The sequence below is a fragment of the Buceros rhinoceros genome, unplaced genomic scaffold (genome assembly GCF_000710305.1).
Source record: "Buceros rhinoceros silvestris isolate BGI_N320 unplaced genomic scaffold, ASM71030v1 scaffold6812, whole genome shotgun sequence".
NCBI classification, from domain to species: domain Eukaryota; kingdom Metazoa; phylum Chordata; class Aves; order Bucerotiformes; family Bucerotidae; genus Buceros; species Buceros rhinoceros.
In genome coordinates this window covers 25,147-38,072 of record NW_010399420.1, presented here as the reverse complement: position 1 = coordinate 38,072, position 12,926 = coordinate 25,147, and the positions used below count along the sequence as shown (strand labels likewise).

The 12,926-nt window shown below is 36.2% G+C and overlaps 1 protein-coding gene across 1 annotated transcript in view; it reads left to right on the top strand.

Annotated features, from left to right (window-relative positions):
- Positions 1–12,926, top strand: part of LOC104489310 (ephrin type-A receptor 7-like) — a 67,943-nt gene that overhangs the window by 33,302 nt on the left and 21,715 nt on the right. Inside the window, exons 2-3 of the mRNA XM_010131456.1 lie at positions 4,854–4,978; positions 8,378–8,546. Of these exons, the coding sequence (XP_010129758.1) occupies positions 4,854–4,978; positions 8,378–8,546 (294 nt within the window). The remainder of the gene's footprint in view (positions 1–4,853; positions 4,979–8,377; positions 8,547–12,926) is intronic.

The window sequence follows — 12,926 nt, the reverse complement described above, 5'->3', positions numbered from 1 at the left end:
CTGCTGAAATCAGCAAGTAGGAGATGAAGTTCAGATTGACTTAAGCACATTACTGCTATTATAAGACAAAGAAATCTGAAGAAATGGTTAAGCAAGGTCGATAGCCCATTATTTCATTAGTCATCGTATGCAGCTAGAGTTGTAAATGTAGATTTGGTAGCATTTGTTAATATAGGGTTTGCTCCTGCATGTTCATGTTCATTTACGAAACTCATGTTCATTTATGAAACTTCCTGCATGAAGTGGAACTGCAGGATTGAAACCGTTATTTCTGAGGATCTTTAGTAGTTGAACTACTGTACATGTGAGATTCTGCTTCTAGAGACACTTTTAAAAATGTATCAAATTAAAAGACTTCATGACTGTTGCTTTTGATGAAATTAAGACACAGTCAAGATGCAAGTCTTCAAGATACCTGAGAGAAATGGCTAGGTATGTTTCTTCTGCTGAGCTAACTTTTTCCAGAAAAAGATGTTGCAGCTGGTTTTGTGGTAGCAATTGGTGCATTATGCCTAGTTCCTCTTTTATGGGAAAGTCCAGCTTCACGTTTTAGTTTTTAATTTGTTATTGTTTTGTTTAAATGTTTTGTATAATTCTTAGAGGTTTGTTTGTTTGTTTGTTTTTTCTCATACAAAATGCGGAAGATTTAATTTTGCATCTCTCTGACTTTTGGAGAGTACACTGTGGATCAAGGGAAATGTTAGGCCTGAGATCCACAGAATTTATAAGGGTAACGATTAAAGGCATGAGCAATGGTCTGTTACAACATTTTCAGAGGACGCTGGACTAAAAGCAATGCCTTCCAAAACAATCACCACAGTTTTCTGTACCTAAATATTTGCGTATCAGTAATATATATGTATATATATATGCTTGACTTAGCAGTATGGATTTAACACCTCAGTCTACCAGATGCAATATTGTCTCTGGAACAGAATATTTTCTTTGAATATCTTGCTTTTTTGACACCTCAGTGTTAACTTTTTCTATAACTTGATCTGAAAATGATGACCAGCTTGAAATCTATATAACTTGAAGGCTTTATCAGTAAAGCCCAGCAGAGATATATTTCTCTGTGCCTGTGATGTTGAAACCTGGTGAAAATCAATTTTCCTTTTGCTGAATGGTATATTTGGAGCATTTTTAAAAGGTGAATGAGCGTGCTGAAGGCCTGTCATTCTTGAAGTACTTTCTTATGCAAGATGTGTAGGTACATCTGCCAGTTAGCCCTGAGAGGCTGTGTGTGTTTGATGCATTGGATGTTGTGTCAGCAGGAAGGAGAAAAAGAAGAGATGAGGTATATCAGAAAGAAAGTTGATAGCAAATGGTGTTTTGAACAGCCTGTATTCCCCAGTGTAATATATTATGGAAATAATGATTCTGACAAGTGAAGCTTCTTTGTAACCTGAAGTGATACAGTAGGGATTATGCATGCTCAAGTCACTCTGGACTGGGTACTTAGTTGTCTAGAAATGCTGTAAGAAGTGTCTTTATCACAAACCACTTTGTTATGCAAACAATGGCAAGAACTAGATTACTGAAAGAAAAAAATACCTGAAATAGTTGTTTATTATAATAAACAACTTAAACAAATTAATATAAATTAATTTTTATTATTACACTAGTTTAGCCTGGGAACAAAAAATGGTATTTTTAATTCTGGTTTTACAGAGGTTTAGGGGTTTTGTGATTTAATGTCATATTTTATCTTGTATTTAGGTATGAATTGTATGCTTTAGCTCATTTTCAATCTTCCTCAAACACAGTTGTTTCAAAACCATAATGAGGTTGTTAATTAATTAACATTGGATAAGCAGTGAGAAGTGGGCTAAAGGTTTAAAAGGAGTTGTCAGGAAGCCAGAACATGAATACAGAACAGTCTGTAAGAAAAGCACAGAAGGAATATGAAGGAAATTATTATACTAGAATAAAGAACAAAATGCTTCTGACCTGTACACTCTTGTAAAGCACAGATCAAGCAATGCAACCCAAAAGGCAGGATAAAGATGCCATACCCATCTAGCCTCTCACATCGAGCCACCGGCTTACGTGGCTGCTCTAGTTTACAGAGATTGCACTAACAAGACTGGCGTGCCTTGCCAGAGGAGGATAGTCTGGCTTCAGCCGGTGTGATGATTCATTTCATCCCCTGACAAACATGAGGACACAAAACAGTCTTAGTTAAATTACTGCTTTTTAGGAATATTGTGTGGTGTGCGAATTATATGGAACCTAATTGTCTTCAGAGCTACAACATATACAGTCTGCAGGGCAAGACGTGGTTCTGCTGATGGAAAGTGGCACAATGTTTTTAGTTGGGGAGCGGTGTGGGTGGGATGGAAACAAGAAACATCCAAAAAGACCCAAACCCAGGTTTTAGTCTGACAATTCTTGAATGAAAAGAATCTTAACTGTCAGGGAATATATTTAATAGTTCATTTATTTAAGAGTTTTGAATGCTGACTTGCAGTGTTGATAAATCACTGAAATTTTGTTTTGAATGGAAATTCCCTAAAAATGGAATGTGACTGTTTCAGGTGTAGTTTGTACAGATGTGAGGAATCTCACAGTATATTTCATTTCCCTCATTAAAATCTTTCCCCTTCTCTGTTCCGTCTTCTATGCATTGATGTTCCTTCCACACATATGCAGAGTTAACTAATATCAGAGCAAAAAAGTTCATTCTACTTTACTGCTTAAAAAAAAAAAGATTCCTATGACCACCAGAATGAAAAAAATTGATAAGCTAAAAGAAAACGCAGCAAACCTTGAGAACAAATTCCAGGGACCTAGGCAATATAAAATTGTTTCGTTATAGGTGTGAACATTAATAATTTTGTACATCTAAAAATGTTATTTTAGCAATTTGAAAACATTTGTCTGGATGAGATAGAAATTTATACATGAATCATAATGACCTCTCCGAAATTCAGCAAGGATGCTGTGGTACTCATTTAGACAAAGAAGGCAACTAGTTAATCACAGCAAAGAAAACTAGACAGAGCAAATGAGTTTGCTGCACTCCAGACTCTTAGCTACAAAGAAGGATATATTTCACTAGAGCAAAACTCCTCTAAGCTTTTACAAAGAGGATGCAAGATGAGCAAAAGAGAGTGATCCTGGAATGGCGTCTCAACACATGGTGTTTGCATGATAGAATTTTATGGTTTTATCAGTTAGGCAGACTACGTTAAGGGGCCTTCAACTTTGATTATATTGATTATATACAACATAATAGTCCATAATGAAAATTATCGTTCATGGCTTCAATCCTTAATTTTCATGGACTCTTGGAGACTCTAATGAAGTGTAAATTTAGTTTAAAAACCTACATGAATATACATGTTACAGTAAAAAAGGCTAGAAACTTCACAATTAAAATATGAAGTTAACAATCAAATTTTAAGTATTATCTTGATTGTGCTGTAACTGTTTTTACTTTATCTTTACATTTTTATCCTTAATGCTACTGAAGTGTGCATTCTAGATGTTCTATTTATATGTTCTTTAAATTAAATAAAGTGAGGTTTGCCTGTTTGTTGCGTGGGATAAAAATTCTGTTTTGTCTGAAGACTGTACATAATTTTATATAGTGAAATCTTTAGATGCAGTTCTGAAATAAGGTTGTTCTTCTTTTTACCTAGAAAAAAGATTTTAAATTTTCAGAATTATTGTTCAAACAAACATTCAAGTATAGAATCAGTACTAGATCCTATACTTGAAAAAGATATAAATAAATCTATCTCTATTTTTTATTTCTGTTCTTGTATCTGAGTCTGCTCTCCAAATACGCCCAAGTTCTTGTACATATAAATGTCTTTTTGCTTTTAACTGCAAAAGCCTGAGGATCAGGTCCCCTCTTTATCTTTTGTACAAACATTGTTACACCTTCGAATTATAGGACTTCTGGGCTACGTTCATATAGGCAGAATGTATGTTTGAGGTAAAATGTGGTATTTGGCCTCTAGAAAAACAACTCTCCGTCTTTTTTGTAAAACGTGAGATAAGCAGATAAAGCTTCTCCAAGCTCTCATTTTAGTGCATTATCTCTTAAACATTTTTAAAGTTAGTGGCTCCATAATGCTTTTACATTATTATTTCAAAAGATGCTTGTTTGTGGGTGATTGTTTATGAGGAAGCTGTGTACGTGTGCATGCATTCAAATGCATGCACACATGTGTGTCTCTTTAGAGTGAAGTAGGGGAATGCAGCATCCCCTTTATTTCGTAAGATCTACTTCTTAAATTGTCCACACTTTGAAAAAAATGCCAAGACCAAATATGGAAACTTCAGCTCTAAAGAGAGAATGTCCTGGAAAGGTTTGAACTACTGAAAAAGAAGGTATTTAATCTCTTAAGATAGTTATTTTTATCATCAAGTCATGTAATCAGATAGTGTGACAGATTGTATTTTAAGCAGAATGGAAACCAGTTATATGAAACCAACCTCAAATGTGAATTTGTTTCTAAATTATTTTTCTTTTTATGCGCATTTCAGAACCATGCAATAAATATTTAGACTCTTAATTTACTACTTGTCAATCTAAAATCTACTTTACAGTCTTAATCAGAGTTAGTTTGCTTAATTGTTATTCCTATACCTTAAATCTCCGTTTTGCACTAACTTAACAATGCCAGTTTTTGCTCTTTGCACTTTAATTCAATTCCCATTCTAAGTTTATGAACAGTAATAGGGTCCTGCTTGAATATTCATTAGCTTTGAATTGTGAGCTATGAAAATGTGCTTTCTTTTACCTTAATGAAAGTGGCTCAGCATGGGGCGGATCAGTAATATTTTATTTTAGGCATCCAACAAATTTGCTTTTTATTTATTGACACATCTTGTCCAAACAGCTCCCTCGCAAGTTAGTGGAGTAATGAAAGAGAGAGTGCTGCAAAGGAGCGTGGAGCTTTCCTGGCAGGAACCAGAACATCCCAATGGAGTCATAACTGAATATGAAATCAAGTATTATGAGAAAGTAAGTGCTAAGATTATCTGTAATGTACAACAATGTGCTGTTTGCTTCGTGTTGGCTTGCTGTGTTGTGGAACAGTGTTAAAGCTGTCAGCTATCAACTATCCTGTCTCTTCAAAGTCACAGTGATTTTGCTCTTTTTTAATAACTAAGTAATCCCTGCAGTTATTATTACTATCATATGTCTTATATTGAATTTTGATATCCTAAATGAAATGTCCTAAAATTGAAATATCCACTGGAAATCTACCTTTTTTCTCACTTTTTTTTTTTAATTGTTAAGTTGGATATTTTACCATATTTGTCATTTTCCTGTCTCTTCAGCTTTGTCTTTAAAGCTTGTTTCGTTTACTTCTGTGTCACTGTAATTCCAGTCTTGAGGTGATATATCAAATACAACTCTTCACTGCGCTTGGTATTTCCTTAGGGGCTGGGCAGCTTCAACCCGATGTCTGAAAACTTCCAAAGCGCTTCCTGTAGTTTCAACTGATAAATATTCCTTATCTGCCCTTTTAAAAAGTCCCAGCATTGTGAACTTAATTTTTCACTTGTTCTCTCAGCACAACAATGAATTGAGGGCTGCTTTTCACTAGTAGATGAAGTGATCTGTGTTTCTGGTAGAGTGAAATTGCAATCTTATTGATGTCAGTCAGAGTTTTACCATTCATTTCAATGTGTCTAGGGCTGATGATAACTTTGAAGTACTCCAGAATAAAAAAAATCTGACAAGCATATAAGCAGGGCCACATGCAACCATAAGACGGATTAAAGCAGAGTGAAGGCAGCTTGTGCAGCTCAGTGTTTTGCCATGGGACCCAGGCTAACTGTGGCTCCTCCAGATTCCCTGGGAAGTTTATGTCAGCATGTAACATATACCTTATTTATATCAAACATTCTGGGAGAAAAAAAGAAAGAAATAGAATGCAAAGAAATGAACAAAGAAACTCCTTTTTGGTCACTTGTGAAGACATTTAATCTCTGCAAAGAAGGTAATAGTACCTCTATAGCAAAATGAGTACGTCATCTTGCTAGGTAACACAGCATTAGGTAAATGCAGCCCAGACTGGATCTAATACCAAGTGTCACATCTAATTTTCAGTGCTCTATTAATTTACTTATCAAATATCTTTATATGATTTCCGGAGGAAATAAATGTTTGTTTCTTGATGCTGACTCCAAAGTTTGTTGTTAATTTTAATCACTCTTACAGCAAAATTTACCAGATATGTACAGATAACAAAACAGTTTTTTAAAAGAAATTCTGCTAGTTTTAGGAGGTAATTTTGATGCTTGAACATGCAAACAAATAAAATCCATACATTTAAGAAAAAAAAATTAAAAATTTGCCAAAGGCAAAACTGTTCTCTGCATTAAAAAAACCCCAAAAAACCAAACCACAGACAAAAAAAGTGAGGATTTTTTTTAATATGCAGAGAAGTTTATTGCCTATTAAAATAAAATAAATAATCTAAATAGATAGTGGAAAATGATGGAAAAATGATCAAGGTACTAGAGTTTTCATATGGTAGCTTTTAGAATGTGGCTTTTATTATTTTTCCTATATAGTCACGTAACTTTAAATAAGCAGCTGAATTTCATTGCCAGTTTCCTATGTTTGCAAAGACAAGACTTGATGTTAAAGTTCATTTGTAATGGAAGGAAACCTACCAATATCATACTTATTACAGTGACATTAATAAAGTAGAAGCAGCAGCTCATCCGATGAACAGTCACAGATAAACTGGACTATATACCTTTAATTCAGTGAGACAATTTTAACATAAATACTTAAATGCTTGTCTTCCTTCCAAAATAATGTAGTTTAGCTTGAAAAGTACTTCATAAGCTTCTTGCTTGGAACAAAATACAGTTTAACTTTTGTTCCATTAGTTTAAAAGAAAAAAGAAAAATTATCTGAACTTCCAGCTCCTTTTATAGCTAAATTAAATCAAACGTTTTTGTGGTTCTGAAATATTCTGATAAGTGTTGTTTTCACCTCTCACTTTTGGCTGGGGCTGGAATGAAAACTGCCTGAAATCTCCCAACTAAGCCTGTCCTATGAGATTTCTAGCACAGGTTATTTTGTTTTCTTTTTTACTTATTTATTTTGAATGCAAGAACTGTTGGCAATTCAAATAAGCCCTTATTTATGCATCAAAAACCAAACTCTGAAATTCCACCATGGCTTACAGTCCCGAACCTGACTGTTTATGGTATTCTTACACTTGCTTCTCATCTCTCAAGCATTCCTGTTCTTTCTCACATACCAACATACATTCAACCATGGTCCTCACTTGGAAAACATGAAAAACTGTTGCTAGCAGAGCCGATGAGCTTACTCAGATGACAGACTGGCCAAGACCCAGGAGAAACCATTACTGAATCTTAGAAAAGAAATCATGGAGTTAACCCTGTATTTCAGCAATAGTCTTTGCTCCTTTACTGACTGCAGAGGGGATGGTTCTCCATCATTTTTAGCTGGTGAAGTACTATGGAAATGAGTTACAGATTTATTCCTTCCCTCTGTATCCATCTCATTAGCACTGCCTCGTACAGCTCATACTTCTCTGGTCATGTGGTGTATTCAGATGGTTGGTTAATTAATCTCTCCTGCCCTTCAAATCGGGATTGCATCTGCTGCCAAAAATCAACAGGGCTGCACATATCTGTGCTGAAAGATAATCTGGATCACTAAATGTAATGAATAAGTAGAGCTTTTTGAATACTATAATGATCTGTGATACCACTTTTGTAGTGTTTGAAAGTGAGTTATTACTCATAGGATATGTAATGTTACGGCTTCAACTTTGGGGAGTGCCATACTGAGCTTCTTTCTCTGGATTCTTCATGATGTCATAGAGTCAAAACCTGAGAAAAGACTAAAAGCCAGGAAAAAAAAGTCAACAAAACAACTAAGTGAAAACTGAGTTAAAGACCTCAGAATTTGGTGCAAAGTCCAGCCATTTATACACTGACAGTATTGCATTTTTTAAAGGTTGTGGAAGGTAGCAAGGGAAGGTGTTCTGACCATGAAAGAACATATTTTCCTGTCCTTGAACTGTTCAGATCCCTCTGGAAAGTTGCGGTCAAGCTATTTTCTCATCAAAATTTCACAAAATGTGATCAGAGCCAAAGAAGCAATCATTTGATGTCTGGATGTTTTATGAGTAACAACATGAGTAACCCATTTGAATTTTATATTACACTTAGAGCTCTTCATTACATTGACAGTGTTTTGTAATACTTCACAGAGTACACTTTATGTTTTTATGTGGGGAAAAAAAGCATTTTCAATTTGTTAAATTGAAATAAACTACCCAGGCTGGCTGGCTGTTGCTGATGTGCAACCAGGATAAAATCTGACCTGTAAATGTCATTTAACCTTTTGTCTTACTGTTTCCAGGATCAGAGGGAGAGGACCTATTCAACAGTAAAGACCAAGTCCACTTCAGCTTCTATTAATAACCTAAAGCCAGGAACAGTGTATGTTTTCCAGATTCGTGCTTTTACTGCTGCTGGTTATGGAAATTACAGCCCCAGACTGGATGTTGCCACTCTAGAAGAAGCCACAGGTAAACAATTAGGTTTATAGGAAATTAACACTTCCAGTAGAAATACTAAGTAAAGCAAGAAAGGGAAGAGCCATAGGCAGTAATGTTAAAACTAGAGAGAATTAAATTCTACATGAAGGTGGACTTCTGTAATTGTATTTTGAAGGAGAGGCTTCAATTCATTGTTTTAATATAGAACTACAAATTACGCCCTTATAATTAGCTGTAGAAGATTTGTAACTTATCAGGTTCTTCTCCTCTGATATCCTTCTAACACCAAGAAAAATTTTTATTTTTTCGTTCAAATATGCACCTCTTTCCCGCAAGAGAACTGAGTAGTGGTGAGCTGAATAACTCTACTAGATGCTTCTGTATCTGGGGAGAGGAAGGAAGAGGAGATTTCAGCTCACAGAGGCTTCTCCAGGTCATTTTTTCCCTGTTCGATTTCCTGAAAAATCTCTTTATAGTTTTGTTTATGTGTGTGCCTTTTTTTAGCTATACGTCCATCCTTAGAGTCTTTTGAGTTCATTGACTAGTTTCAGTGTGGTTTAGTAAACAACACAGATGTCAAAGGTGCTGGGCTTTTTCAAGGCTCATGTAATATGTTGTAAGTTGTGTAAAGAAAGAACAGCCTCTCAGAAACCTTCACAAGGGAAAGTCTGAAGCTGAAGTACAAGCTCTCTCAGTACAGCATACCAGAGAATCTGGCTGTGACATCTCGGCAGAGGGATAACATTTTGAGGAGAGCTTGCTCTTTCCTTGATGCTGAAACAAATCTCTTGTGCCCCTTTTTGTCTAAAAATCGCACCGATAAATTTTCCTCACCAGTGTAGATATGTGCATGCATGCTTAGAGAAAATCTTCCATATTTTGGATCTTCAGAAGGAAACCTCTCCATCACTGAGGCCTGGGATCCATGAACCCATTCACAGGAACTGCCTGTGTCCCTGGCAACTTCACCACTCTGTCACAGACCCAAATTTAGTTGCTGAGTTTTTGGGTCATTTACTTCAGATTGACCTGCCTGACAGCAGGTCATCCAGACTTGGAGCTGAGAACACATTGCCTACGGGTTCACAGGGTACAGATGCCAACTCTTCTCTCTTCACCTTATGCAGCATATCTAAGGTGCAGACACACACTACTGCATTTTATTAATCGCAGCCAGGCGTTGCCTGAACACTTAGTGGGTATTCTTAAAACGCAGTAGTTAAGTCTTGATTCCACCTTGGTTCCATGCAGAATGTGAAAACTATCAGTAATGAATAATGCCACATATCTAACAGACGTAATTGAAATAATAATTATCATAATAGCAGCAATAAACTGTTATTACTAATATTATTAGCTCTGTGTATTTATTAGCATGCTTTCCATCCATAGATTCTGCTTTAGAAACAGTCAGTAGCAGAATTCCCATTTTGCAGAAAGGGAACCTGAGGTACAGCCAGAAGTAAATTCTTATTTTGAGTAGATTTCTGGAAAACAAAAGTCTGTAATAAATTTTTGCAAATTAACTAACTGATTGCCCATAGTGGTTTAAAATGAGTAGACCAAAATGTCTCTCCAGCATCTCCTTAGTTTGCTGAGCATTTTTTGTGCTACTGAATGTAGCATACTGGTAGCTGCTAAGATTAACAAAGATAATTTCAGAGGTAAACGGTCTTGACTGGAGTTTGGTCAGCATATAGCAGTTTAGGAAATCCTAGAATAAATGCATCACTGCCCACGCTCATGTACCCTTTTCCTGACTCCGGTGGTGAAAAACTGTGACATACTTGGCCACATGCACAGCAGATTTTTCTCTTGTCACAGGCCAGCTTTGTGTTTTGATGTGTCATGTAAAATGTCCTATGCTTTCGTTAAGGAAAATTTTTTAAGTGGCGTGTTTTCCATTATCTTGAGTGGGCATATAGAATATGATCCCCATCAGGGATAAGCATCCACAGTTTTCCATATACGGCTTTCAGAAATAGTTCAAAAGATAGTAAATCCCATTAAATTCTTCTAGAATTGTTTTACACAAAAATATTTGTCTCTCCTATTTTATTTCTAGCTTTATCAAAACTTAGAGGCTAATCAAATTAGTATTTCATTAACATTTTGAAGGAAGACTTGTACTGGATCATTGTAGCAAATACACCTTAAGCGAAGTACTGCACAGGTGAGCAGTAAACCAGTGTTATGCCACAGTTTAGAGGCATTTGCTTCTCAGTATTCCAGTGGATTTCTGAATGCAGCTTTTAAACATTTCAAACTATTTTAAGAATATATAGAGTGAGTGTGTGTGTATACTCTCACTATATGTACACATATATATACTTTAATATAAGGCTACATATAGTGACCATCACAGTCGGCTAGTCATGTTGGCCACCTGAATTTCTCCTGACATTTCATCTGGTCGGCACCTTTTGGTCGGAGCTATTGATTAAGCAGATTTTTTGAATTATGCTCCAATTTCTGAATTGTAATAGAAACTGCATGGCCAGTTTTCAATTCTGAGAAACTACATCCTTTATCTGATACATAAAATATACATATAATATAAAAATATAGCCTTATTTGCACATATCTTACATGTTGGGCATTACATACATATTTATATAAAAATTTCAAAATTATGAAGTAAATATACTTTATAAAGACAGGACATTTCTATTCTGTACTGGTTTTGCCCGTGTCAAAGAACTTTAATAATTGTTTTGTGTATTTTTGAAAGATCGATGGTTATTAGAGACAGAAGTCCCTCAGGAAAAAAAAATGCAGAGAATATCCCTCAAGTAGTAATTTTATATTTTCTTTCACTGCAGTATTTAAAACTCATGTTAAGATACTTTTAACCAGTGGATCTAAAGATTATCCTGTGCTTTTTTGTAATTGAAGGTGGTTTTGGCACTTGTTACAGCTCTCACTGTAACAGTAAAAGGACTCAGCACAACCTGTCATGAAGAAAACTTTGCCTTTTGCCATGAATCAGTTTAAATCAAGCAAGGTTGAAGTAATATGCAAATATAAAATTTATTCCTAACATCTGAAATAACACTAGTACAAATTTTTATCGAAGGCATAAAGCATAATATTAAGAAAGTGATATTTGGCCTACATGACTCCAATTTATCATTAAAGCTTTCATAGTGGACTCAATCAGGAATTCTTTTCTGCAAACCATACATTTCAGGTTGCTTGCATGAGAAAATGTCACTGCAGGAGCAGCACAGCTTTTACAGCTGATCTTTTTTAAATCCTCCAGGGTGTTGTGATATCCATTCTCCATCCCTATAACCATGTATTTAAATGTGGTTTTAACTCCTTTAAATTAGGCATTGCCTCATTCATTTGGATGTGCAAATGTCATAACATCAGGTTAGGTGATTGCCCAAGTACCAGGTCCCTATCTCTGAGTCCAAGCCCAGTTTAAGCAAAGGTAAGGGCAGACTTCCCTGCCCTGTTGGTGGTTCCCTGCCATGACCATTGCGGCAGCACGAGTGACAGGTAACCATGCCATGCACCCTCTGAAAGGCTCATCTGCACCCCAAGTTCATTCCTCTGAGAACACCCTAAGCACCTTTATTTCTAACAAACCTCTGATCATTCCAGAAGTTGGGTTCTCACACCCTTATACTGACACACTGCGTTCATGACAGAGAAGAGAGAAGCTGTACAGAGTACCTGAACAGAGGCAGATGTCTGACTGCTATCACTGAATTCGCACCGGACTATGCCCGCAATAAAACTTTTTGTTTGGGTTTTTTTGGATGTAAGCATACATCATACGTTGCATCCCACCTAATTTACCAGTTGGCCAGTGTCCCGAACATTTTCCAGATCCCAGATAAAATCTGAGCTTGCTTCCAGAATGTGCCAGTATCCAAAATCTGTGAGGCGGTTATGCAGTGCAACACTCACGCGTGACCCTCTATGCACCCGACTTTGCTGCTAGATTACATGACAGGCTGGGCTGGGTGTTTTTCCAAGCTGTGTTAGACGGATGCAGCTTCGTACCCTGGCCATTGTTACAGGATGCTGCCTCTTCTTGACTTCCAAGTGAGGTTTGCACTGAAGTTCAAAGAGAGAAGGAAACAGTTTTAGGAAGTGCTCTGTTACATAAATTTGAAATTTGGGGGTTTGTCTAGTTTGATAGCCTGGTGATGTTACAGGACCTAAATTGTATTACTTATGCCCTTACACTTTTGCACAAGAGAGTGAACACTGATTTCCTAAAAGTTCCAGAAGTGGGATATACGCAGGCCTGCAGTAGCATCCCGCTGACCTGGGTATCTCAGAAAGTTATAGTTACCCAAAGGTAAGCGGTTGTTCTTCTTAGTTAAAGACGTATATGAATAATGAGATCTTCCTCACCTGTATTAGGTAGAACATAGAAAAAATACAAAGCTTTTT